The sequence below is a fragment of the Drosophila sechellia genome, chromosome 2L (genome assembly GCF_004382195.2).
Source record: "Drosophila sechellia strain sech25 chromosome 2L, ASM438219v1, whole genome shotgun sequence".
In the NCBI taxonomy this organism is placed as follows: Eukaryota; Metazoa; Arthropoda; class Insecta; order Diptera; family Drosophilidae; genus Drosophila; species Drosophila sechellia.
The window spans coordinates 1,064,358-1,092,169 of record NC_045949.1 but is presented as its reverse complement, the minus strand read 5'-3'; the positions used below and the strand labels follow the sequence as shown (position 1 = coordinate 1,092,169).

The following is a 27,812-nucleotide window of genomic DNA, read 5'->3' as shown; positions in this document are numbered from 1 at the left end:
TACATATCGATGCTTCAGCGTGACCGTTCGCTGCCGTTTGGTATATCTGAGCGATTAGCTTGGTATCTAAGGTATTTCCCGCAGCCGGACGGTATATCGCGGCGATGGCGCCGCGGTCACACTCTGTCCCGACAATTCCAACCCGACGCTTGTCTGCTCTCCGCCCGCGCATCAAACGTCGAAAAATCGTAACGTCGCGAGTGCTACGGAGGCCAGGAGGAAATTCGCCAGCAATAGCAACACTTGGACCGAAAAACAAGAGGAAACTGGGAGATGTACGAGCACAAACACAGCGAGTGCAGTGGAAACCGAAATCGCCATTGAATCGAAGAGCGCGTGCATATATACGGGTTCCGTTGGTTCCGTTCCGTTTCTTGTCGCTTTTCTTGCACACACTTTACCACTTTACCTTTGCGTCTCTCGTTTCGTGCGTGCGTGAGTGTGTGTGTGTGCGCGGAGTGTGGTGTGCGTGCGTGTGTGTTGTTTTTGTGTGTTCGTTTAACTAAAGCACAGGTAGAAGGAAAAGCAGCGGAGAAAAGAAAACCATGGGCGAAATATGCATATGAAATTAAGTAAATACAAGGCGACAGCAGCAGAAAACATCCAGTAGCAACGAGAAACAACAACAACAATAACAACACACGTTAAAAACTCAGTTTTGTGCGTCTTTCGTCTGCGCTTCACATAGTATTATTTTTCTCTTGGATTTTCGACACAAAAACACCATGAGTGAGCGAGCGAGAGCGAAGATCGTGCTCACCGTGTCGTGAATGAATTTTTGTCAGTGTGTGCGAGGCGTGCTCTACGCACACACACACGTACGTAAACAACACAACCACACACGGCCCATCATCGATCACCAATCACCTGTGTGTGTGTGAGTCGGCATTTAATAAATAATTGTGTGCAAATAAATGTTCCAAAAAGAAATAGTTAAGCCCAAGCAGCAAAAAACGTAAATCAACGTAAATAAAAAAAAAGACGGTTGAAAAGCAAGTGCGTGTGTGCAGAATTCTTCTGGTGTCTTGGGAGCTTCGTTTTACGGATACGAAACATACATACTTCCCTCTTTGCCGAAAAAGGTGAGTTCAAAATCAAAATCAGGAAAATCCCTTTCCCATTGGCCAAGGCCGTTCCGGGAAATCTGCGAGTGGTCTTGGCCCACGTTTCCTGTCTTCCGCACATTTTCACACGTCCTGCAATTGCAATTTTCCCGATTTCTCAACTCTGCACCTCCTGTATGTTCGTCGATTCCCACGCATCTTTTTTCGGGGCAGGTATTCGCAGGTAGCCGCCGAGGAAAAACCCTGGGGAAAGCCGATAAACTAGAGAAAACCTCTGTTGGTGGGCCGAGAAAACCAGAAAAAAACAGAAGAATTGAAATGTTTTCCCTGGCTGCTGAAACAGAGAAAATCGGGCGAAATTAGCCACCCGCTGATTCCAGAAAATTGATCGTATATTAGGAACATTTCACTGGGGGAGAAATAAATCATCGTTATTATCATCTGCAGTTGCAATTTGGCACAATTTCGATATGACTGTGCTCCCATTTGCCCGGCGATTATGTAATTTTCGCCGCTGTGCTCGAGAATCAGGTTGATTTTCCATATGAAAAAGGGGGCTTTGCTGCAGACATTGTATGCCGACGATCTGGCGACCGCTGACAGTTGCCAGCAATTTCCGGCGCTTTTTGGCAACTGGAAATCGAGCACAAAAGTTCATGCCAGGGCTTCGAGAGCTACAAAAGGCGTAGCCATCCATATTCACCCCATCCCAAACGCATTTCCCAAAGTGGTTTATAGTTTTCCTACAGCTGTTGCGACTGCGATTTTAACGATTTTTACTGGTAATCCGGAGAGAAAGGGAAGTAAATGCGGGTTGGACTAATTGATACCTCTTAGAGAGATGGTTGTAGGGCACTTCTGTAAAGGAAATATTTCAAAGCGAGATTTGGTTAGACTCAATCCTTAGAACAGCACATCTCTCTTCCTTGCTCAAGCGCATACTACCCTCGCGTACCCTGTAATCAGTGGGCACCATAAAAAGAATTTGAATTTCAAATAAAATCCACTCTCCGGCACACACACACAAGTCCACTGGGGAGCAGCTGCTGTGTGTCTCTTTGTGCTTGGTCTCAAATGACACTTGCCAGCGCTGCTGCTGCACATAATTCCGAGTTCTGGGGAATTTCCTAGTAGGAAGTGCAGGGGCCACAGCGAAAACACCAGCAAGAGTCGCACTTGATGACTGTCTTGCCACGGCTATTGCCGTCCCACTCGGGAAACGTAAATAGAGAGGCCCGATAAAGAGCGGTCTGGAACTTCCCCCAGTTGAGTGCCTCTAACCCAACTGAAACTGAGTAGAATCGAGGTTTTCAGACGGCATAAAATTTGATAGCAATTAAGACATGTGCTAGAACTGTTTCTAATGTCACATGTGCGGCGTGTAGGAGTCTCATCCTGCGCTATCTTGGTTTTCGCACTTGCCCCGTTCCCATTTCCCGGCTCGTACTCCAGTTACTTGCCGCACCAATTGACCAATTAAACAATTGTCTTTGATTAAATGTGCAAATTTGTCTAATGTTCTGCACTGCGCGTATGTGCAAAGCGGATGTGCCCGCTTAAAGCAGCGCTCAAATTGCCCGCGTAATTTGTCACTGATCTCACTTTCTCAATTGGCGATCTCTGATTTCTGAGATTCCTGATCTCTGTCTGGCCAATTAGGCGTCATTATGCGGCAGGCAAGGAGGCACCGTTAGATGGAGCCATTGCAACAGTGGCCAGAGTAATAACAGCGACTAGGAAATAATGGCTAATGGCCTATACCTTTGCCCATCTAATGCTTCTTGACCTACAAGCCTCCACAGGCCTCTCGCGTTTCCTGCCCGTTTTCATTTACTGTTCATTATTGTTTAGAAAAGCGCGATGGCGGGGGCCAATAATAAGAAGAAGAAGCAGCAGCATTGGCCAATAAAAGCTTGCAAACAATTTCGAATTTCCAAATGGTTTGAAATGCAGCCCAGCTGGCAACAGAGGAAAAGAGGCAGCCAAATCAACCGAAAGCCAACATGGCCATAACAACAATCTTGCTCGCACATTCATAATAGGCGAAACAGAGGCGGCCAAAAAAGTAGGGCTCTTTTGAACAAAATCATATAGTAGGATCTTAATGAAATGTAGTTTTCATAGGATCAAATGATAATAACCTGTATTTATTCGCAACCGAAAAATACTAAATATTTTTAGATAACAGCTATATTTGTAACTCCTCTATTATTCCGAGCCCTACTGTACGCACACACACACACAGAATCAACAAATAAAGTAATTATTTCCTTTCACATGGCGAGCTACCTCCAAAATCGGAAAGACATAAAGAAAAATATAAAAAGCGGAGAAGCCCCAAGACCCAAAAATAAAATCCAACAAAATCCGCTGTCGGCGTCGATTCCTTTGTTGTTGTTTTGCTGCAGCGGCCCCAACACGTGCAATTGGGAGCGAGAGGGGGAGAGTAGGAGCGAGAGGAAGGTAATAGACCAGTAGTACGAATCGCTGAGGAGTGAGCAGTGCAGTGGCAATTTTGCATCGATCTCCCACTCAATGGGCAAAAACGGAGCTCGAAGTAGTGAGTGACATGTGTGAGTAAGGCTCGAAGTGAATGAATGGCACAATCTGTGATTGATTCATGCTCAACTAGATGACTAAATTCGCTTTCGGCCCATTCTTTCATATCCGTTAGCTGGCCACTCCTTTTGTCCAAGTTTGGTCAACCAAGTTGGCTCGTTCTTTTGCCATTTAATTGATTCATCCACACCAGCAGATATCTGAAATCTGAATCGATCCCCAAAAATGACACCCAATTTCACTGCTCTGTGAATGAATACGGTTTTTTTATCACGTGTATGTGGGTGCGAGTGCGCCATCGTCTTACGTTGTAATTTCGCGACTCTATGTCCGTCCTTGTCTGCTGCTAATAAATCAAGACCCATGTTCATTTTGCACGGCTTTGGATACCGTACAGTGGGAGGCTTCGTCTTGTCAGACTCAACAATCATTGCAAATGGCTTTCTGTGGTTATTTGTATTTTCATTGTAGCATTCATCACAATCATGGCTATAAACCTCATTAAATGTCTTGAAAGCTTCTTAAATTGATAACCACAGTTCCAAAGAAGTAATCACTCATACTTGATCATATTCATGGTATCATCATTAGCAAACATCAGTCATTGCAAACACATCAGTCATATCAGTGTCGAGGGTAATCCGCATTCGATGCAACGCTTGTGCCTCTTGTGTTCGCTAGTTTTTGCCATTTATGCAGCTACCGTGGGGCGCTTACGTCATGGGCCGGCTTGGTACATATTTGGCCATGTTTTACTGTTGTCAATTGGCTGCTATTTGTGGGCTAAATTTCTCGCTGGCGTCAACACAAAATATTGAAAGTAGGCAGCTCGGATTGAGTTGAGTCATTATCTTTTCTTTTCTCGAGTTGTGAAATTTGCTCCCGAATACCTCGGATGCGCAAGTACATATGTATGTACATATGTGCCGACTGCTCTACACATTTTCTCAATTAATAATTTCGAGCAGTCAGTTGGAGGGATACATACATATCTACATATATAGCCCATATACCATTGCCAAGATCATCTATTGGCCTCTCTATAGCTGCGTCTCTATAGCGACACAATGTGTCTGAGCGAAATCCGTTTGGCATTTATTTACTTGTCTGTCTGTCTGTCTGTCTGTTTGGCCAGTTTCATTGGAAAATTCACTTTTCGCTAAACAATTTCCATAAATGCAATAAATTTATACAAATTGCCCTGTTAATGGATCGCATCGATCTGCTTTACAGAGGTATTCGGAGCATTGTTTTGATTTGCCTTCGCCAATGCAGGCAATTCGAAATAAATCGAGCCACATTCATGAATGAAATAATGAATGGGAAAAATGGTGTTATGAACTTAAGATCGAATGCGGTCTGCTTTTTCGCCTTTTTGCGGTTGGTCTTGTGGTCTGTGACGTCAGGTGATAATAGAGTGAATGATAATCAGTGAATCTTTTTGAAGGGCTGTTACCTCATTAAATTTTAGTGGCAAAATTGCTTAATGGATTATGTGATTCTTGGTACGATTAACGGCTCGTAATGCTTTTCATCTTCGAGCTAGAAAATTGCCAGAACTTAAGGTCTGGAATCTGTTGAATGGGAAATGATCAATGCCGAAACTTCTTACAAACCTTACGCATTCTATGAAATATTTATAAATTTCCCCCTAAAAGAGAGCTGAGCTGGCATTATTAACCTGCGGAATCCACATTCAGCGGAATAGATCCCACTCATCATATCGTTATCCAGCGCAAACAGCTGACTAACCCGGCGATCGCCGAGGTGCCCCAGCTACATGGACGTGGATCCCGACCGAATGCCTGTGGGTGGTGCAGCTTTTCATAGCCACCTACACTAACTCACTGCGCCAATATTTACACAACATTGATGGACATATACAGCGTGTTTACCTACCTTGTAGGTGCTTCGGTTTCGGTGCCCCTTGTTATGCGTACAAACATACCCTTAGCCAGTCGTATGAACCATAGATCGGGCTATTTACTTGCGTCTTATTCTGCCGCTATTTATAACTGGCGTACTAATTTGTAATTTGTTTAATGATTCACTTAGCGAACTTTATGAAGTGTGGGAACTGGAGTTGTGAGCCCCATATCTACGGGCACTGCCATCCACCATCCACAATCCACTGCAGACCACTTGGCTTGTTGGCCCAACTCGTTAGTCGCGATAAGGTTGTTTCCGAAAAGTCCATAAAGAATATTAGCTTTGATTTGTGTTTAGCATTGCCCCGATCAATCAGCGTTACCTGTTGTGGGGGCACATAACACAAACCATTTCCATCTATTTTGGCTCTTCATCCTCCGCGAGGTGTAAACAACTTCTGGCCGGGATCTTCGCCGCCTTAAATAAACAACTCATTTCAATGGGCTACACACAAATTAATTCGCAATTTGCCGATGAGCATCTCTGTCCGACTTCTGGAATTGTCTCGGCATTTTCGGGCAAAGAGATAAAAGTAGACACACAGTACAGCTTTAGGATTCCCAGACACTTTTCTTATCGATTACATCAAAGTGCTGGTTCTTCTCGGGGCTTTAAAAAACCAGTTCTCATTTCTCAGTTCTCAGTTCCCTCTTTGAAAAAGGTAAAGCCGAGTGAAAACCACAATAATAATTCCCATAATTATAACAATGAACCGCACAGATACAGAAATCCGACCAAAAAAGAGATATCCAAGTGTCGCCGTCCCCAAAACAACAACAAATAAAGCGACCAAGAGCCAGAAGAAGAAGAAGAGTAAGAGGTGGACGAAGAATAATCACAGTGTGGTTGCTTTGAAATACAAACTTTTGTGGTTACAAGTTTTTTCTAGACCACAGCAAAGGCTGTTTCTTCTGTCTTTCGCTCAATGGCAAAGCCAAAGAAGTTGTGGCTGCCAAAACAAAAACAAAACAGAAAACGGAAAACGGAAAAAATAACCAAGAAGAACCAGAGATGGATGGTATATGGATGGTTGGTTGGTTGGTTGGATGGATGGATGTACGGCGAAGGTGTGTTGTGTAGGAAATGATACGGATACCGGGCGAAATAAAGTCGGAAGAAGTCTTCAGCACAACGAAAATAAAAGCTGGCAACAGTGGCGTAGGCGGTGGGGTAAGATCAGGGGTAAAGATAAACAAAATGCCCTGCGATTTTCACAGTTCTATATCATATATATCCAGCACTCCCGCTGGAGATGTGGGAACACCCCCTAGATTCACATGTACAGAAGCCACTGTTCGCGACGACAGTTTCAAAGTTTTCCCAGTTTTGTCATGGTTGTTATTATACTCTTCTTTTCCCGCTCTTCTCGGTTGGCGGTGGTAAAACTTTAACAACTTCTTAAGAGCTGGGGAGGGGCCCCCAAAATCAAGTTCCAGGCGAAATAACCGAACAGAACTCGCCTCCAATCACATAAATACGACAATGACGCGGCACAAACGACATTTAAATGTGCCCAAAGTTAGTTGGAAAAGTGTTTTGGGCTGGGAAATGTGCCGTTAGTACAGTTTAAGTTCAATTAAAAGCGTCGTCGCCATTTTGCTGCCTCAACTTCAATTTCAATTATGCACCACGGGCGAAAGAGCCGAGGCAGCCAGTCAGTTTCGCTCCAGAAAGGCCCGTAAAAATGTGTCATGGCTGGCAGTTGAACTAAATTACCGCCAAGCGAAGCAAACTTGTCTCTTAGTTTTGTTCTGCTCGCTAGTGCACTGAGAAAAATCTCGAGCGATTTGTAAAGTTATAGATACGAGGTATTAATGCAATAGGTTGCATACGAGGTGGCAATACAAGTTGTTCAATCATAAAAGGCTAGCAAATCTTAATTTCCTTTAAAATATATTTTATTTTTATCTCCAAATATTTGAAATTTCTCATTTCTTTTTTTTTCTGTGCACTCAATCACTCGACGTGTCGCACCACCTGATGATGAGTGGCCCGGCCGTAATTTGTTGGCTTCCTGCTGCCGCCTGCAACAAGCCGCTGCACATGCACCGCTTGGCTACACTCCGCTCCAGTGCCCCTTCCCCGGAACCCAGTTCCTCCCTTTTGTCCACGCCCCACCGTCTGGGTTCAATGCGCCACAGGCTCGGACCCACATCAACCATTATCCTGCTACGTCTCTCACACACGAGCCAAACATTGATAAGGCAAATACCATTCGCCATCATTTTTGGCGAATTAAGGTGCCACCCGGTGGCAGACACCGCCCGAGGCACCTGTCATTGGTCCCACTAATTGCCACTCCGTCGCTTGACCAAAGTTGAACGCCTTGAACGCACGTGCCCCTGCCGACTTCCCACTATATACATATGTATATTACTTTATGTATATGGATTACGAGCGGGTTGCGAAAATGGAGTTTAGTTTTATTTGATTTTGCCCGGCTTATTTAGCTTCGCTGCCCCTCCGCCCAGCCATCGCTCTTTTGTAATCCGCACGTAAACCGTTTTACTTTTCCCAGACTTTTATGCGAATTTCATAGTCGCTTTGTTGTTGCTGCTTTTACTTAATGCTTCGCACACGTCAACCTAAAAAACTGAAAACGACGAAGAAAAGCGGAGTTACAGCAACGCCAAAAGCGCGGAAAAAGGTCACGCACCTCGTTTTTGGCGGCACAGTAATCTTGCTGCAAATAATAATTTAAATAAGGTTTCCAATCATATTTTGGGCATAGTTTAAAGCATTACTTAACATTTAAACCATTTACTGCGGTCTACCAATCAAATTGATAAATCTGAAAGATAGTGCAGCAGGAATCACTGTCCCATCACCTTTGGCTTATTCTCAACTCGTTTCCCCCTCGAGGTGTTTTGATTTTCGCTCAGCCAGGGAAGAGGATGAACCCGTCCGAAGTCCAGAACCAGGAAAACATGCGCAGGTGCGCCGCTCCCTGTTGGAATCGCATTGCGTTTAACCCTCTGCGTGCGGCCCGCTTCAATTTCAATTTTGTAAATTGAGTTTACATTTCGATTTATTGACACGAACCGACTTCGATTGCGACTTCTTTGTGCTGCTCCCTGATCCTTGGGCTCTCCGCTGGCCCATTCCCTGCACTTTGACTGACATTTATTACCATTTGTGTGCCGGCTTCGGTTTCCTGGCGCTTTTGCGATTTATGCAATCGATGGAAGGAACTTTCATTTCGCAGGAAAAATGGCGACCGAAAAGTTAGGGGAGGTTTTAAGAAACGCTGGATTGAATCGGTGGATATAACCATGCGACTGTTGTAAGCACACACATATATGTAATCGAAATAATCCAAATTGTATATTCAATAGTGTGTTGTTTTCCCTTTTTGTATACTCCTTCATATACTTGAGCAGCTGCCTTCTTTTCTTGGTCCTGTTAAAAAGATGCTCATAATACGACGGGCGCTACTTCCTGGTAAATCCCTGCATTATCTATTTTTTTTTTTTTTGAGCCAAGCTTAGGCCGCAATTGAGCAATTCCATTTAAAATCGGAATTTCCATCCAGAAATGTGAAATGTCATGCTATTTGAATGTGAAGTCAGGCAACGTGGCATGCAGTGAACGTGTTGCAAACAAAAACAGAAACCGAAATGCACATGCAAACACACAAAACCCTGCCTTTCGGATCTCTCTCATCTCTCGGCCACGCATCCTACTGAAAATTTTCCACTTGAGTTTTCTTGCTTTTCCCCACTTCGTCTTGTTTCTTCTTGTTTTTCTGCCCATTCATGCATGCCAAAGACTTCTTCCGTTTTGCCCAAAAGGAAAATAAGAGCGACATGTGTTTGAGATGGAGTGTACTTTTCCTGGTGGTTGGGAAACTCATGGAGTGAGGCGAGGATGCCTCTTAAACATAATCTCAATTTCCATTTTTCACCTGCCTAAACGGACCCGCATCATCCACTTAGCCATCCCTCCCCTGATTTTCCCCGATTTTCCTGTTGCCTGCTTTTGCTGCCGCTTATCAGCAGCAATTTGTCTACTATCTGCTGGTCTGAGCCAATTTGGCTGCCTTCTTTTCGGCATTTTCGTGGTTTCACCGTGATAAATGTGCCGAGTTGGTAAATCCGCTCAAGCCTGATTAAGTGAATTATTATGCCAGGCTCTCTGCCTCGATCGCCGTTCTCCGGCGTTCTACGCATTCGTCATGCATGTGTAGATACAGATACACAAGAAGCAGCCACCACCGTCGACGCATCATCATCATCATCAACAGCACCATTGTGGGCATAGTCACTATTGTAGTCGGAAAAGTCGAAGCACAGCCATCAGATATTGTTTATGTTTCCAACAAATATAGTGCCCGCTCTTTCTAATCATCCGAGCGAACGCTTGTTGCATTTGTACCTGCTTGACCTGTGTGTTGTATCTGCATCTGCATCTGCCGCCCCTCTGTATCCGTATCTGATGTATCTGTTGCTCTTGATCCATTTCCATTTCTATGCATTTTGTGCGTGCTGCTCATTACACGATGCTTGCCCCTTTTGCCTGTAGAGTACAGTGAAGCTTCGATAACTAAATCTGTTGCATTTCTGTTCGGTATTAAGTTACTTTACCTTTACAGAAACCTTTTGGCGTTTTCTGCACTTTCGAGCTGCCGCTTCATTGAGCTTTGGTTGGCTGCAGTCACGTCAGCAACTGCGGCGGCATAAACATTAAGCATCTCGTGGATGCGAGGGGTTCAAATTAATATAACGTTCTGATTCCCTGGAAATGTGAGTACGCGCTGGCAATTGACTGCGATCATGTGGGATAGATTATGGACTTCAATTTAATTGCGAAATTATGCCGAGATGAACATTGCATAATTACGCAGCTGACCGCGGGCCAGTGTAATTCGCAGTTAAGTTCGTTAATTGAAGAAATTTAATCACACATGGGAAGTGCGTTCCGAACTAAAAATAAACCAGCGATTTAAATAGTTATGTAATGGATGTAGGAGACCCAGCAGACATCCGTAGTTCGTAAACTGGGAGGTTAATGGATATTCTATCGAAATTTTCACTCTAAACAAATGTCATGGGATATCAACAAACCATAGGCATCGAAAAATATGGTTATAGTTGGAGTCAACCCAAGAGAATCTCATCATCAATGGGTGGAATTTATGGCCTCCGCGCCTACGGAGAGCAACTAAAGTAAACAATCAATGGCCCAAGTTATGGTGTAATTGGCCAAGTAACTCCCACAATTTTATTGAGGCGCATAAATATTATTTTTTGGGCATCTGCCGGCACATTAAGACAATTTTCATGCCCCAACCGAGTTGGTATTGTGGCATGCAGGCACGTCAACTTCTCATTAAGATAAGCGCTTTTGGCTTCCTGGCTTCCTGGGCTTTCAGACTGCTCCTGTCGTGGGCCACCTTCTCCTGATGGATCTGCTTAAGGGGCGAAATCAAAGTGTCCCGCCAATTCTCGCATGCGATGCCATGAATTGCATTTGCATGGAGTCCTGCAGGGCAGCTCCTTAGTCCTGGCACACGCCAGCTGTCCGGGTAGCGAAGCAACTGCCAACGAGCCCGGCTTCTGGCCCCCTGCCGCCTTTTTGTTAATAAATTCCCGACATGCAAGGCGAGTGCAATAAAATAGCAGCGGCTGCAATGGAACCCATTTGCCATTCGCGACTTACCCTAGATTCCTCAACTGCCACTGCCGCATTTTATTTGGCAACTTTCCAGCCGCATTTTTATGTGCTAATTTACTAGAACGACTTGCTGAACAACCGTTGTAGCTGCTGTCGGCCAACTTTTGGGCTGGCCAACTCCTACAAACCGACGCCTTGGGCACAAACAATTAAAACGACGACGCCGACGACGCTGGCCGATAAACAAGCCAAGATAAGTCAACGCCGCCCCGACGACCACACAGGTCCGAGATGCAAGTGGCAAGGCCCTGTAGTCCCTGTTGCCAGTTGCCTCTTACCAAGTGTGCAGCATATGCCACACATTTCGTATTTTTTCATGTTTCTGTGTGCTACCAATAAATTTCCGAAATACCTTCTTGCCTTACCTGGCGAGAGCAATTTTTTCATTAGCGCGTTCAGCGTGGCGGAGCTGAGCTCTTGTCCAGCGGGGTAGCTCATTTCCAAGTAGTCATCAGGGAGAAAATTAAGTAAGGGGAGGATCCTGCTAAGGGCGAACACTCGAAACAATTGCAGCAATTGGAGAATTTCAACAACTTTTTAGGGAACCGCCTGGCGAATCTAGAGGGTCGCTCACTGGAGGCGATTGTGAGTTTATCTGACAGCCAAGGTGCAGTTATTTATGTGGGTCCCTTAAGGAAACAAGTGGGAGTGTGCCTGCTTAGGGTGTATTTAGGAGAAATTAATGCAAAAGATATCGTGCACTGCAACGATATAAAATGATAAGACCTAAAGTGCTTTCACGTTGTGTCCTTAAGATGCATAATCGTTACTTTGCAGCTCGATCTCCTTTCTCCTTGCTTAACCTCTTGCTTTTCGAAAGGAATCCCGCCTCGATTGACTTTCGTATCCACCAGATCGCTTGGCCAGCTCGTTTGCCTGGAACTTCCCAGGTTGCAGTGCCAAGTGTTCTGTGGAAGACGAGGAATGCCTATGTGCAACAATCGCCAAGCTGTTGTTATTGCTGGCCTTTTAGAATTGCATTTTTATTGTCTGCCACTTTGTTGTTACCAATGTTGGCGAGTGGCCTGGCCTTCCACTTCTTGATCTTCTTGTTCCTCCGGTGCGGTGCTGTTGGTGTTTTTGTATAAATAAACCATATGGTTAAAAGCGTAGCAGAATAATTCTACGAGCTGCCTGCCTTTTCTTACTTGGCTGCCCATCTTCAACGCTTCTTGTCTCTCCTGCTCTGGGTTTTTTGTTTGTGGAACTCGGCCCGGTGGTTATACCTTGCTCTAACTGTGCTGGCCGGGATGATGGAGTTCTGCTTGAGTGCGTTTGTAAATGTTTTATCAAAATGTCTTGTGCCGTTCGCCTTCTCTTTCTGGCTCTGTGTTACATTTATACGAACCTCGCATCGCACGATCATTAACCGCAAAACATTATTGTGGCATGTTCGCTGGCTGGTTCTTCCTCTGCTGCTGCTCCTTCGTACACACAGAAAAATAAATCAGCGCTCAGGGTCATATTAACAAAATATCTTAGAGTATGCAAAGGTCACGATTCATCCAACTACACACTTAATGCTGAGGATTCTGTTTGGCAAGCTATGTATGTACATAGGCCAATACAGAAACCGCACCAAAGTAGGTTCTGGTTTCTCTACGTGCTTATGCCACCTTGCCCCAGCTTGGCTCACCTTTCCATTCCTTTCCCCCCCTCGATTTTGTTGTTTGTTCAGCTTGGCTTGGCGATTCTCGGAACTGGGGCCGCAAAATATGTTGCACCACGCCAAACGTTGAAATGGCAGAGCCTAAATCGCCTTGGTCGCCTAAATCTCTTCGCCCCATTCCACTCAAATCTTGTGGTGAGCCCTCCAGTGGCGCCAACTGGGAGGTGCCAGTGTCACAGAATATATAGACGGCTATATAGATGTTGTTGCCAAGTCGACGACTTCCCAGACAGCCAGCAGACACAAAAAAGGGCAGCATCAATGAAAGCGACGCCGGCAAAAGCGCGCACACAGCTATTGATAGCTGTTCGGATACAGATACATCCGTAGATACACACATACAGGGCTATAGATGCATAGATATATCCGTGTGCTGTCGGCTCCCTCTGATTTCCCATTTTGTTGTTTTTCTCCAAGCGCTCTTTCAAATCGATCGATTTCATGCGCTGCGACAAGCCGTAAATCACACGCCACACCGACCGCCTGCAGATACAAATGCGATGTATCTGAGGGCCTTCTATCCGACTACAAAGTTTTTCGCTTCGTTTCAATTCGATTTCAGGGCGCTTTATTTACGCACTGCAAATCAAAGACGATGGCAACTAATTACTGAATTAAAAGCCCATTAAACGCGTCCATAAACTTGAAGTTTCTTTCAGAGCTGTGAAAATGCATCTTAATTGTTCGAAATCATGAAAATCATTTGGCAGAAAGTGTGTAGAATAGGATTAAAAGCCGATAGATGTGGGAAAAACCCTAGTAATCAAGCTCTTAGACGAGAAACCGAATTCTTTTAGTAATGGAATTATTTTACACTCGCTAGTGGTTTTATAAACAACTTTAAGTAGCTAATAACACGCCCCGTATCGATTAAATGGCCTGCTCTCTTAGAGATTTAATGGCTCTCAGCCTGCAAACTTGCAATTGCAACCTGCAGATGCGCGACCTATCTCCCAGATGGACCCATTTAAGCCTGGCGCATTCCAGGAACTATATCGTTTAAAGAACGACGGCTGGGAAGAGTATCATTAAATGCGAGCAACCAACGTCAGGCCATTTAATCACGGGCCTCGAAGTCGCGTCTTCGCTGGGATATGTTTCAATAAATTCCAGCAAATCAAAACACACAAAACATATTCCGCTCTCGAGGGAGAATCGCGGGGCAGTCGAGTCAAGAATGGGGATCCCAGGAACCGAGAGCCGGGCACACGCGTAATGGATAATGAATGCGCGAATGCCTCGCGGCGGCATCCACATAAGTCAATGCAACCTCGACTCTGCTCCTGCTGGTCAGCGAGTCGATCCGATTCAGACTCTCATTCTTATTCCGAATCTGCTGGATGGATGGCAGCCTTGCCCTTAGCACAGAGGAGCTTTATGAACCAGAGCAAAAAGTACTGCAACTTGAAAAGCAGCAGACGTTATGCTTTATAGAGCAAAAACTCAGGGAAGGCATTACATGAATGGAAGGGCATCAAGTCTGAATCTCGCTTATTTGGAGATCATACACATGGTTCATTTTCAAATGCAATGATACCAATAGTACGAAAAAGACATGTTCTGGTTTGGATATTATCTAAGATATATCTTTAGGATCCGCTCTATGGCCAGGAATAAACCACACTGCAATCCCTGCCTGTTGCCTGCTCCATTACAAATCTCTCGTTAATTTGTGCATACCTTTTTTGGGGGGCAGGGCAAGGGAAGAATGAATAAGAGCCGGAGCTGCAACAGCCGCCGAGCATTGGAAAAACATCTGCTGTTTCCACTGCCAGTTGATGAACTCGATTCCACTCGCACAGCTTGCCGTTTCACTCGCTCCCGCTTGAGCCGAGCATGGCTTCTCTCGTTCGCGCGTCTGTTGCGCAGGCGCACAAGTACACGGCACTACACCCATACACCAGAGGTCATAATATTAAGAACAAGCGTGACAAGTTGTATAAGTATGGAGTATAACAATTTCTAGATCAAAAACTAAAGAACTAATATTCGGGGTTTCGATATAGTTTCAGTTGAGATCTTTTCCAAGACTCTTCTAGCATGGATTGATTTTCTGGATTTGACTAAATCCATTTCGGGTTAGTTATTGTTTAACGCACAATTGTTCCTACCATGCTGTAGGTATCCACTTTGGTACACAAAACGGCTGGTACTTCCACAGTGGCCTCCGCCTCCTTGGAGGCCCTCCTGCTCCGCTCGATCGCCGTCCTTCTCCTCGTCTTCAATGCTTTTCCATTTATAATTCTCATGCCTCGCTGCAATGCATTTTCACCCCTCCGGTGCCACAGCTCTTCAGCTCGCCTGCTCTCGTTCTGTGTCTTTTTTAATTTGGTTCACAAAATACCTCGCGTTGTTGTTGAAATTCTTTGGCAATCAACCGCTCTCGCTTCCTCTCGCTCTGCGCCGTCCCTTTCGCACCCGGCTTTGTCTGGCAGTCGCTCGATTTTTGACAGGTGGTGGAGTTTTGTATTCAATTTTTTCGGGCCTCCGTCTTAGAGCGACTTTTGCTCTTGGGTTCGGTCTGGGTTCGGGTTTGAATTTGAGTTCGTCGAGTCTGGGTATGTCTGGGTTCGTTTTAGTTTTTGGTTCTTTTTTGGACTGTATTTTTGCCTATTCATAAAAATGGGAATAAGTTCAGACGGCAGCAGGAGCAAAGGAGCATACAAAAGATTGCCAGACATATGGAGAGCTGGCTGTAAGGATGCTGGAATGGGGGTGGGGATGCTGATGATGATGATGATGATGATGGCTCAGTTCAATGCACCTTATGAAATTAGTTTTCGATTTGGCACTAATTGGATTCTTCTCTTTGGCTCTTCTCTTCCAGGATGCGGCTGTAGAAGAGGACTCTCATCCAGGAGGCACACGAGATCGAAGGAACCCACACAGGAGTCATGTCGCAGCAAGTGTTCTCGGCGCATCCAGCGCTGGCGGTGGACCAGCTGCAGCAGGCGGAGCAGGAGGAGCACAATACCAGTAGTAATCATCACCAGCAGCGATCGGCGACACAGAGCCGCCGGCATACTAAGGCCGCGCCCAAGAAGTTCACCCTGAGCAGGAGCTGCGCCGGCGGAGGATCGGGAACCCTGAGCGGAGTCCACCAGCAAGTCGCGCCCAGTCCTTCAAACCCCGCCATCAGTCTGGAGTCCAGGAAAACCCTGCCCGTGCGAACGAACTACGCGGCGGTGGACGACGACGATGACATCGAGTGCGAGGATGTGGACGAGGTGAACTTTGGCCAGCAGGAGAAGGAGCGGGAGCGGGAGACACGGCAACCAACCAAAGACTGTGGCACCGATGAGACGGATCATGTGCAGCAGCGCCACAAAAACACATCGACGACCTCGGCGACGGCGGCGAGCAGGCACCACCACCGGGACGGCTTAGGAGGTGACCTGAGCGATCTGAGCAGCGTGATCAGCTCGCCGTCGGTCAGCACAGTGTCCTCGCCCCTCTCCACGCCCACCAGGCTGCCACAGGCTCTGCAGCAGCAGCTACACTGCTGCCAGAAGTCCACGGGCATGGAGTCCCGGGCGAGAACATCTCCGCAACAGATCCAGCAACCGCACAGACAGCACCACCAGCAGCAGCACCATCACCACCACCACCATCACCACCTCACGGCAGCGGGTTGTGCGGGCGGAGGAGGAGGCGGTGGCTCTGGAGGGTCGGGATCCTGCAAGGCGAAGAAGCTCGATCCCCGACTGAATCCCTCGCCCTATCGCCAGCTATTGCCCATCGCCCTGTGCCTGCTCTCCTTCGCGGCAGTCTTCGCCACATTAATAGTTTACATGGACACGACAGGTGAGTCCTCTTCTATATCCTCCATATCCTCTATCCTGTCCAGTGTTTACTTATTAAAATTTGATATCTCTGGCATATGTCATCTGTTTTTTGAGCTCGTTCGGCTCGGTTCCTTGCCCGAAACGCAAACACAATTTTTTCCACCGGATGTAGGATGTGTTTGCCTTTGCTGCAGATCCGTTCCCTTTCTTTTTTTTTCTTTCTTTTGTTCCTGAAAGGTTGTCCTTTCCCGGTAATGGGCACACTTTCGAGATTAGTTTACGCGTCATCTAAACTGGCCAGCAGCGCATCTTTTGCCATAGATCGCTGCTCCTGCTCATGCTCCTGCTCCTCCTTCCCCCGGAGTTTATGTAAGTCTGCATTTTTTCGCTTGCCAATATCTTTTTGGCGTGGGCGTGTTTGCTGCGTTGGCTGGCGCAGTGGCGCTTCCTGTCAGCAATCGCTTGGCAACAGGCAACATCGCAGCTGTCGCTGCTGTTTGCGCTGTGCTGTGTTTGTCATTGCCCCAAAACGTTGCCATCGATGAGGCAGCCAGACACATGCTGGAAGCACCGAATGCTCTATCGTTTCAAAGGCAGCCGCCCCAACGCCAGAGGAATATCTAATAGTCTTGCATGGAAGCAATACGAAGCCATGGTGGCTGGTTGACTAACTAGAAGAGTTTAAATAGCTGTTTAGCAACAAGAGTCGAATTATGGCGGGGCCTCTTTTAGAATTATAATGAAACTAAAACTCAATAGTATTCATAACGAAGATATCTTCATCCCAGTAAACTGATCAAATAAGAACCCCAATCTTATCCAGTTTCTTGGAAGTTGACTATGTCTGCCCGCATGGAAATGCACATTCCTCAGGTATTAATAAACTTCGATAAGGCAATGGTCTTGCAAATATTTAGCTAAGATAAGCAGCAGCTTAGTGCGAGAACCAAGGGAGTAGCCTTCCCTTGAATGATCCGCATCGCGAACCTTGTGACCCATCTAGATCCGGAGATGACGCATCCCCAACTAGCTTAGTTAGCTTGGCCATCTATCTGCATTATTCTACGGATCGCAGTCGGATGGGGCAATTTCTTTTAATTCGCTGAAATATTTTGTTGTCGCCGAGACCGAATTACAGCCCGTCGAGCGGAGAATGCGATCTCGTCTCTAGACTAGACTAGTACTTGGAGTGCGGAATAAATTTGCTTAATTTGGATTGACTTTTTCGTTGCGACTGGCCTGGCGCTCAATGAAAGCGGAAAGCATTTTACAAGCGAAATTGTTTTGCATATGATGTGGGCCTGCCGTCGGCGGATCGCCGGCCCTGGCGGCGCCGGAGTATTATTGAGTGATTCATGTGGCCCGCTAGTGACTAAGGGCTACTAAGTGTAAACACCCAGACCAGACCCAAAAAATCAATGTCAGTCCATTGTTGTTGCAGCTGGGGAAGACGACAGCCATCCACACTTCTTGGGAGACATTTTAAAATTCCACTCGGGTGTTGGCAATTTTCGCTTCGACGTTGACGTTCTGCCTCCTCGATTCGCTTCCTTTGGGCCAAAGACTTCTTCCGCAGCGCCAACTTCTTCCCATCTTCCGTTTATTCGCTTTAAGTGTGCAAATGTTATGCAAATACTTTGTGAAGTTAACTTTAAAAAGCGGTTATTTCCAGCTGATCGCTCATACTTGCATTTGTGCTAATGGAAATGGAATAACCAAAGTTCTTAGGATTAGTCATTAGTTTTGCTTGCCAGTTGTAAACGCTGATTCGATTTGAAGATTTAAATAAATACACTCTTGCATTGATTCTACGAGTTGGTGAATCTTTAAATGGTTTATTAAATATCAAAATTGATATGGAGTCCATGACTTGACTGCTTTACTTCTTCCCTTTTGGTTTATTGCCATTAAAAACTGCATAAAATCGAAACGATGATTGCAGCTGATTTTTTGCTATAAATTCGTAATTTCATGCACTCAGTTAAGTGCCCAAGGGGTTATAATTCAACAACTTATTGACTGTAATATCCGACTCTTTTGTTTTTCGTCGCCACGTCGACTAGACTGAATGGGCTGGGTCTCTTTTGATTTGGATGGGATGCCACTGGGTTCGGCGGGGACGAAGGTCCGATATCTCCGAGTTTCCACTTGGGCGTGTCACTTGTCGACTGACGTTGCTGCTGGACAGCCCCATTTTTATGGCTCATTGATGGCTCTATTAGGTTTATACGAGCGAACGGATTCATAAACAGAAATAAACATAAATTGGGCATTCCTTTCTCGGCCCATTCTGCTCCCCGAATTTCTTATTCCCCCTTACAAAAGCGGACTGGATATAAATTTAACACGTTCCGTGCGGAGTGACAAAGGTTGAGGTTGAAAAGTGGAAGCTTTGTGCCGCTCCAATCGAAATTTCCCCGAATCATGCACTTGACAGACACAGACCAAAGCGAACCGAAATGCGTATATTAGAGTGACAAATTTTGGAATGGAATGCGATCGGGGAGACTCAGCCCGACTCACCCCGGCATTCCCGAGCTGGTAAACCTCTGACCATGACTTTCCAGAACCCAAACTCCAAATACCAAATGCCAACTCTCACAGTCATTTTTTCTGCTTGCCTACGCTCTTCTTGTTACAAATTCAACCTCGGCCGCATTTTGTTTCCATTTCGATTCCACTTCTTCGGTTCTTCCGTACTTCCCATGACCACAATATAATGGTGGCGATGATGATGGTCCCCCACAATCCAATCCCTAGACGCGTTGTGGCAGTCACGTTCCAGTCTTGATTGTTGCAATGACCGAATCACTTCTCGGTTTATTCTCTGGGAAGAGATTCGGAATCGAAAATTGCATTTGAAGTTTGGCGGCATTTTGTAATCGGCATATGTTGATCCTTTCCTGGGAAACTATGGGTTTGAGAAGGTAATGAATCTATCAGGAGAAAGGAATGTATGTACAACTATTAAAGGTAGTGATGGCACAACTATAATTGGCAGGGCATTGAAATTAGAATGTTTATCCACTCGGAAAGTTGGTCAATAGAAAGAAACCATTAGTTATATAGTAAATTAATGAAATCGGCTTGCAATCATCTTCGATATTATTTGAAAGCTCTGTTAATTAAGGGTTTATATGATGGCCAACTATAAATTATTACCATATTTATAGAGCGATCTATCTTTTACGATACTGTGCTACTTGCCAAATCGGTTTTAATAGCTGTTTCGTTTTCAGAACTGGTTTTACTAAAGTATAAGCAACTTGCTACCATTTGTAGTCACATGGCTAAGTCCAATTTGAGTGTGTTCCCCTAATATCCGCCACCCAATTTCGTTAGCTTCATCCTCGGATTGCATTGACTTGTGCCATAATCCGAACATAGCCTACTTATCGACGCCGTGTGATTACTCAGTCATCGATTAGCTGGCTTTCACTGTTCCGCCCGCCGCTCACTTTCGACTGATTGGCAACTGGTGACTACCGAAGCCATCTTCACACGCCATGCCGCGCCCCTGCGACGTTGCCGCACTTCACTTGTTGTTGACATGGCTCGTGACTCCCAAAAGGGGGAGTGCGCAGGTGGCCAGGTGCAGTGTCATTAGCCTCACCTTTGACAGCAGTCGGTAGCCGAAAAAGAGAAGACGACCCTACCTCAAAGTACCTCAAAGCGTATTAGCCCATTTGCGGCAACTATGTTAATGGCTCGATAACGCGGAAGTGGAATTGTGAATTGGGTAACAACACATTATATCAATACCAATACCCATTCTAGTTTTTTCACCGTGCATTCCAAGCGCTTGCGAACACGCCCCCAAAGGTCAGGGCATTAATCATGTTAGGACGGCATTATCTTCACACTTGCGGTGATTACACGATGTCGTCGTCACTGTCGTCTGGCCTTCGCTGGTGACAATTTGCAAATTGCAACTTTAATTGAAATTTACAACTTGAACTCCATTGCACACACACACACACCAACCACTAATGACTTAATTTCCGTTAGGCACGCAGCGGGTTCGTAGGGGATTCAAAGTGGAGGAAGGGGCCAGGACAAATCTTCTATTAGTCTGGCAGTTTCTAACCAGTCTTAAGTACTTTGCAGAATATTAAGACTTTGATCCTACATCAGAAAAAAAATCTTGGAACTTTTAAAAGACTTCTTCGCTACATTGGATATGCTTCATTCAGCGGCCATTTATCGCAAAGACTCACATTATCAACTGATAACCTTTGACCGTTAACTAGGTTTGTGCTCTGGTTTCTTCGTGTGTACTAGTAACCTCCCCTGCTAGCCACCGGATGTCATTCTGGGCACTCCTCCCACCGACTTAGTTTGCCTCGTGATTCATAATTTTCGTGTGCAGTTGCCAACATTGTTGCATGGGCCCCAGCCCGGGGGGCGGGAAAAGCCACCCCCGCAGAGGCGTCGCTGTCGTCGTCTGGACTGCGTGGCATGGTCTGCGCTTCGTCGCGGTGGTGCAAGTGGTTCGCTCGGTTCGTGAGCCTCCGGCGAAGATGATCAGCTCCGTGAAAAGCGCAGCGAGTGCTCAATTTGAAAAGCAAAGCTCAAACGGCATTATCACAGCATGCGCCACGGCGACTCACGATGACTGGAGGAACCACTTCTTATAAGGTACTTACTCCGCCCCCTGCCTTCTTTCCGCAGAGCCACCACCCGCATGTGGGTCTCGGGTTTTGCAACCCTCCTTGCGGCATTGCAATTGCGCCGTTTCTTAGGCGTCGTGTGGGTTCTCCTTGGGAAAGTGCCCACTGCGATAAGGTTAATAAGGAAAACAACAACAGCGGGGGCTGAACAACTGGCCTCGTGTCTGCTTTATCGGGATTTCGCTGGGAGATATTTCAATCGGGGTTGATTAATGGCTAAAGGGAACGTTTAACGCATTAAAACGGGGTCATTTACCATGCCAAAGGTTTCTTGACACGTCTCAATGGGTCATATATCATCATACACAGAGTGCCACGCTGCATTGGTAATGTTTAATAAAATATTTCATTTCATTTTAGTTGGATGTCTGCGCCTAGTAGTTGGTGCTCTTTTCGATTCAACCTTTTAAATCGCACTTTTCCCTTGGTTTTCCACCCACTTAATGCATTTCACACCTGATCACGTGACGTACAAGTTTGCCCTGCATTGGCCTTTTCCATTTCGCCACAGCTAAATGCGCTTTGCAGGCGGTGATTAAGATCCGACCCACATAGATTAGGCCCACTTGGGCCTATTTGCTAAATAAATCAGCGCTTGCGTTGCCTGTTCTGTTACCACATGCAAGACTCGTACATGGATGGGAACATTCCACGTTATCAACATGGAAACAGGCCATTTTGAATGGCGGCGAACGAGCTTGTAATTACAAGCCAGACAAGAAGCACAAATCAATAGACGAACCGAGCCGAACTACTAGGCAATGGCAATAGGACATGCGGACCCAGGGCGGGCACGCCATTCCAGATCCCGGATTCAGGCCGTGGATATATTACACAACAAGGGTAACGTTGCCCGACGACAGCCACGTCGCAGTGCCCTCAAAAACAAACTCCAACGATAAAGTTTTCGGTCCTTCTACGGACATACATACACTTTGAACAAATATGGATGGGTTTTATTAAGCATTCATCTTCACTATAAAGTTGAATAGTAAAAAACCAAATACATCATGTTTTAAATGTGGCGAGTAAACTCTTGTTGTTGAAACTATCAGTGAGTTATTGCCTATAAAATATTAAGTTCTTCCGATAATTGTATATTGTTTGTAATAAACTTTTACCCGCAATTGAAAATGCACAAAAGTTGTGGGTTTCACCTGGGCCTTTCTTCCCGCTCTTATTTGCCTTCCCCTTGCCGCCTTTGTTGAATTATTGAATAGGACGTGCACTACTGCCATCCAGCCAGTCCGTCTTGCACTACCCCTGAATGCGAACGAGTGCCCTGTGAACCCCTGAATAATCTGAATAAGCCGCCGCCGGCTCAGGACGACCAGGGAACTTAAAGTTTGCCGTCGCTTAACCGCAATTAAACGTTGCTCCTCTCGGCCCGGCTCCTGGACTCCTCTCCTCCTGGGCAATGTTGTCCCGTCCGCCGGCATTGAATATAATTTTCGGGACCGGCCTGCCCCGTCATTTGTCTTGCCACTGCCACCCTTGTGCAAATTAGAAATGTCAGCTTTTGACACCGAAATTGCTGCGCCCGAGGGCAGATTTCATTCCATTCCTTCGGTCGCTTGAATTTTCGGCCTTCATGTGTACATCGGATTTACATGTGTTCGCATTTAACGGTTCCAGCAGCTTTTATTGCACATCTGTCGGTGGAATGGGGTGGGATGGGATCATAATGGGATGTGTGTTGTATGCTGGTAGACAAACGATCGGCCAATTCATTTGACTTCTAATCGTTTGGGGTAATGCGAGACCTTACATCAATCCGCTATCAGATTTCCACGCCTAATGGCCGCATAAATTTCCCCCTCTGAACCGGGCACTTTCCCTACGAAGATCGGCTTTTGGTGTTAATTAGTGCAAGTTTTCACTTGGCCTTCGGGCCCTCGTCTGGGAAATTACGGAGAAATGTCCCCTCCTCGGTTTGGCTAAATTATAGTGGCTTACCTAAATGGCCGGAAACTGTTTTTGTTTGGTCTCTGCCTCACTTTTGCTGGCCGTCTATCTGCTGCTGGTATATGCATTATAATAAACTTTATTGCCATTTTGCGACCGAAACATAAAAGTTTTCGCCTCAAAATTTGCATGGCACATTTGCGCTGAATGGGCACCAAACAACCAAAAAAATTTTATATAAAAGTATATATATTTGTATAACGATTTGGCTATAACGATGCGAATTCGCCTGGCGAACCGGAGCGAGAAATAATGACGTACAAGTAGCCCAAATGGAAGATCGATTGACAAGATGTTTGCCACGCTTTCCGCCCACGGCGCATTTCTCTTTGTCAGATTTATTTAAATCAACTTGCTCATAATTTAAATTTGTAAGGGTTCTGGGAAATTTATTTGGAGCAAGAGTGGCATGATTTTCATATTGACTTGGCATTTGCACACACTTCCGTTCCACTTAAATGATGTGTTCCCGCCTTTAATCTTACTACATTCTGAGTGGAGTGACTATAGGGAAATCATGTGGTTGTAATTAGTTGGTTACTTTACATTCTATCAATATTAATTCCCAAATATCAGGCCTTGTCCTTTTGGAAAACCTTTTCGCTCATGTGGGAGGACTGAAAGCGCTTTTAAGCTGCCACAAAATGCTGCAAGCACATTTGTTATATTTTAATTCCTTTGGCTTTTACGATTTGTTTCGCCGGAGGCCAGTTAAAACGAAACAAAAAGTGGAAATTGGCACAAGGAAAGTGTGAAAAGCAAATAAAACCCAAGTGTGTCTGAATGTACCTGTACATACATACATATATGTATATGACTGTGCGGAGTGTGGCAACTGAAGCCGAAGTACGGCAAATCGCTGGCTTTTTGTTGCTAAGGTTTATGGACAGGTTGGGCCGGCTCTGACATGAGTCAAATGGTCGGCGGTGCCCGGGGGAAAATCGGATGCGGGTAGGGTGGGGATGTGGATGATGGGGTCATGTGCTAAATATCAGAGGCCGTGCGCTCATTATACTTTATGGGCCGGCACACCGGGCAAAAGCCGATGCCGAGTCGAGCCGTTTTCAAGGCGAGGTCATCGGCGCTGCCAAGTGGCTGTTTCCTTCTCCCGACCTTCAGTGGGGTCTCCTGCTCCTCCAGTTTACCACCTTTGCGAACACAATTTATGCCCAACTAACATGGCATTTTACCAAAAATTCAATCCATTTAAAGTACTAAGTTCCATGTCGTAATCTAAGGTTCTGCTGACCAAGGCGTCCTTTAATTAGGTTTCTTAGCCGTGTAGTGTATATGCAAGAATGGTGGCTACCTGAGATGTCCTTCTTTTGCAGCGCACCCATTCGCCAATGCAAATGTGGTCAATGCGCTCCAATTGGCAGCGAAGCGTGGCAGAGTTTGAGCCACACACGCCATGCGTCCAGTGGTGCAACAACTTTTAATTAAATCCAATTACCGCCACTGCTCTAAACCAACTCGCAACTGATCTTTGGATTTGATTTTCCTCCCGCAGAGATTCGCCATCAGCAGTTTCGGCTGAACATGTCGCGCGACTACGAACTGAATGGGGTTGCGCAAGACGATCCCGCACTCATCGATTTTCTGCGGCAGATCCACATGGGCAAGTACCTAGGCAAGGCGTCGCCCAAGGTCGCGGCAGCGGCCTCAGTGGGCGTGGGTTCGCCGCCCAACTCGCCGCGCCTCGACGCCGCAGTCTCGACATTCGGCAGTAGCAACAGTAGCGGCAGTGGAGCCGATCAACTGGCCCACTACGTGGCCGACCTGGTGGGCGGCAAGATGAACGGAGCGGTGATCCAGTCGCTGAGCGGTCCGCTCGCCCATCTGATCACGGCGCCCTGGCTGAGCGAGCAGCTCAACTGGATGGGCGTGCTGGTGGAGCCGGAGCCGCGCTGGTACTTCACGTTGCGCAAGCAGAATGCCCAGCGGGCGCGCATGCAGGTGGTGCACGCCTGTGTTTCGCCCAATACCTATCCCAAAGAGGTGAGTAGTAGTGGCTTGAGATGCCGATCTGTCGTATATCAGTGATTAATGCCCCCGCCTTCCCCCACAGATTACCATACACAACGAGGATGTGCGCATCAATAGTCTGCACGACGAGGAGACCTCGTGGTTCAACTCGCGTGTCAAATGCTTTCCGCTCTACACAATCATGCTGGCATGTGAGCGCACCGAATACGATCTGCTCAGCCTGGGTGTACAGGGGCATGAGCTGGAGGTGAGTGACCCAGTAGCTTAACTCGCCTGACACTTTTGCTAAACGATTCACTTTTCGCTTGCAGATCTTGCAGACGCTGCCCTTCGACAAAGTCAAAATCGATGTGATATCGATACATTTGCTCGAGGATCACGAGGACGTGGCCGATTACGTGCTGGACATCACCAGGTTCCTGGCGGGCAAGTCCTACAAGCTGCAGCGCAAGATCGGTCGGAACTACTTCTACCAGCGGCTGAATGCCAGCGCCAGTCGCACGCGCAAGAAAGATATCCTGCTGCTGAAGACGCCCTAGGCTCGACCACCGCAACGAACGATCGAAGGATCAAACTGGGCGTCAGATGCCCAGACGACATCGAAGTGAAGACAAGCGTTGAACAGCGAACAATGAAAGTAGTTACTGAGAGAAATCAAGAAAACACTTGGCAGCGAAGCGAGAGACCAGCATAACTCTCAAACTGAACTCTATGTTATAATGATAATTATTACTATACATACGCTACACTAACGATATCGTTTAATATACTGTATACCGATTATCATATATTGTACGAGTAGAATCTTAGTTTTTGTAAAACTCAAATACCCTTCCCCTCTCAAAAACATATTATATCACCTTTATGTTATTATTTCCATTTATTTTTTGTCGAAATTGTTTTTTGTGCGCGTGTACGAGCCGAGTACACAGAACAATTGTGTTGAACGAGAACACAGCATTACTATATACATATATGCATATAACGTATTATGATTTGCTATAAGCTATGCTAATGAATGTTAATCTAAGAGTGCGCACGCCCAACCGCCCGCCCGTCCCTTTTCGATGTATAAATTAAATTGCAACTGGCGCGGCGAGTTCGGATTATGAACGAGAAATAATTGTAACTGCTCTGCTACTAGGCTTAGGTCGGCTATCTCCTACAAACTATCCAAGCATCTATCTATGCGAGTTTATGTTATATCGAATGCTTTATCTAGTAATCAATAAGTAAAGAAAGCTAACGTAAATTATTGTTTAAAAGGGCGCCAGACGATGAAGGAACGGAAGAGCGCAAAACTAAATACAAAAACATTTAAATTATATTAAATTATTGAACCAAACCAAGCACATCCATACACATAAACACAACCATTGTACACACATACACACACTAGCGCAAGCGAATAAATATATAGTAAACTCATTTGCAAAATCTGCTTTCAACTCATCTCATACTCATAGTTACAACATAAGCGAACCATTAAATTAATGAGCAAAAATGAAAATCGAAGGAATAGACCATTAGACGAGGCAGCGAGAAAATTGCAAAGAAATTACGAAATAGAGCAAAAATCGAAGAAAACAGCCCAAACCCAAAACACTCACACTACACTCATGCACATTTTTGTACTAAATGTACTAGTGGATAAACACAGTAAATAAATGTAAATGTAAAGCAGCGAAATCAAATGTAAACCACTCTTATTTCTATTACATTTTAGTATACACAATGTATTATTTTTTTTTTTATGTGCACACTAGGACACAGCTGAGATCGGTGACAGTTGTTGCAAGTGCCGCGAACTCGTTGCACCTCGCCCGCCCACAAAATAAAAACACAGACTATAGAGCCAGACACAGATATTGAATTGAGAGCCGAGTAGAGAATCAGTGCCTTCGACTTAGACTTGAAAGAAACCAAAATCTAAGCATTACTCATATTGAAATCGTTGTACATAGAGAGAGGAGAGCATTGAGCAGCAACCGTCACTAGCCGAACATTTGTTGTTACCAATTGCCGTCTGTTAAACTTGCCTTACCGATGATGAGAGGGGCCGGTGATGCCCATGTCCATGCCCATGCCCACAGTCTTCACTCAGTCACTCAGTTACTTAGTTACCACACTCGAATCCGTCACAAGCAGAACTACAGAATCGCGACTAAATCACAAACATCACCTTAGTCTAAGTACAGTGCTAATGTCTGTTTTCTTAAGCCTAATTCTAATTACTTAGTTGTATCTTGTGTAAATTAGCGTTTAACCAAATTTTAAGTAGGCTATTACGATACCGATTACCATCTGATTCGGCCTTGTTCATAGCACCCATCCCACATAGCATCCACATCCACAACGAAAGCCCTCACCATACACCCCACACTCTAGCAAAAGGCTAACTCATGCTAAGCTCGACATCGAACTAGAAATTGTATTTACAGCGAGCATAAACTAAGGAAACAAAATTTATAGTTAATATTAAAATAAAGAATCAAAAACTTATGAAGCTTCA

At 45.6% G+C, this 27,812-nt stretch overlaps 1 protein-coding gene across 1 annotated transcript; it reads left to right on the top strand.

The window, feature by feature from the left end:
• Positions 1–108: 108 nt before the first annotated feature.
• On the top strand, positions 109–27,812 carry LOC6617328 (protein Star). The gene is made up of 5 exons (XM_032714306.1): positions 109–1,082; positions 15,722–16,698; positions 24,825–25,312; positions 25,383–25,547; positions 25,612–27,812. The coding sequence occupies exons 2-5, from the start codon at positions 15,789–15,791 to the stop codon at positions 25,837–25,839; spliced, it is 1,791 nt and encodes a 596-aa protein (XP_032570197.1). The 5' UTR covers positions 109–1,082; positions 15,722–15,788; the 3' UTR covers positions 25,840–27,812.

Bases quoted from the DNA above. Each gene is read 5' to 3' on its own strand.
- LOC6617328 (XM_032714306.1), top strand. From the start codon at position 15,789: ATGTCGCAGCAAGTGTTCTCGGCGCATCCAGCGCTGGCGGTGGACCAG. The intron at 16,699-24,824 runs GTGAGTCCTCTT...TTCCTCCCGCAG, and splicing joins AGTTTACATGGACACGACAG to AGATTCGCCATCAGCAGTTT. The intron at 25,313-25,382 runs GTGAGTAGTAGT...CTTCCCCCACAG, and splicing joins CCAATACCTATCCCAAAGAG to ATTACCATACACAACGAGGA.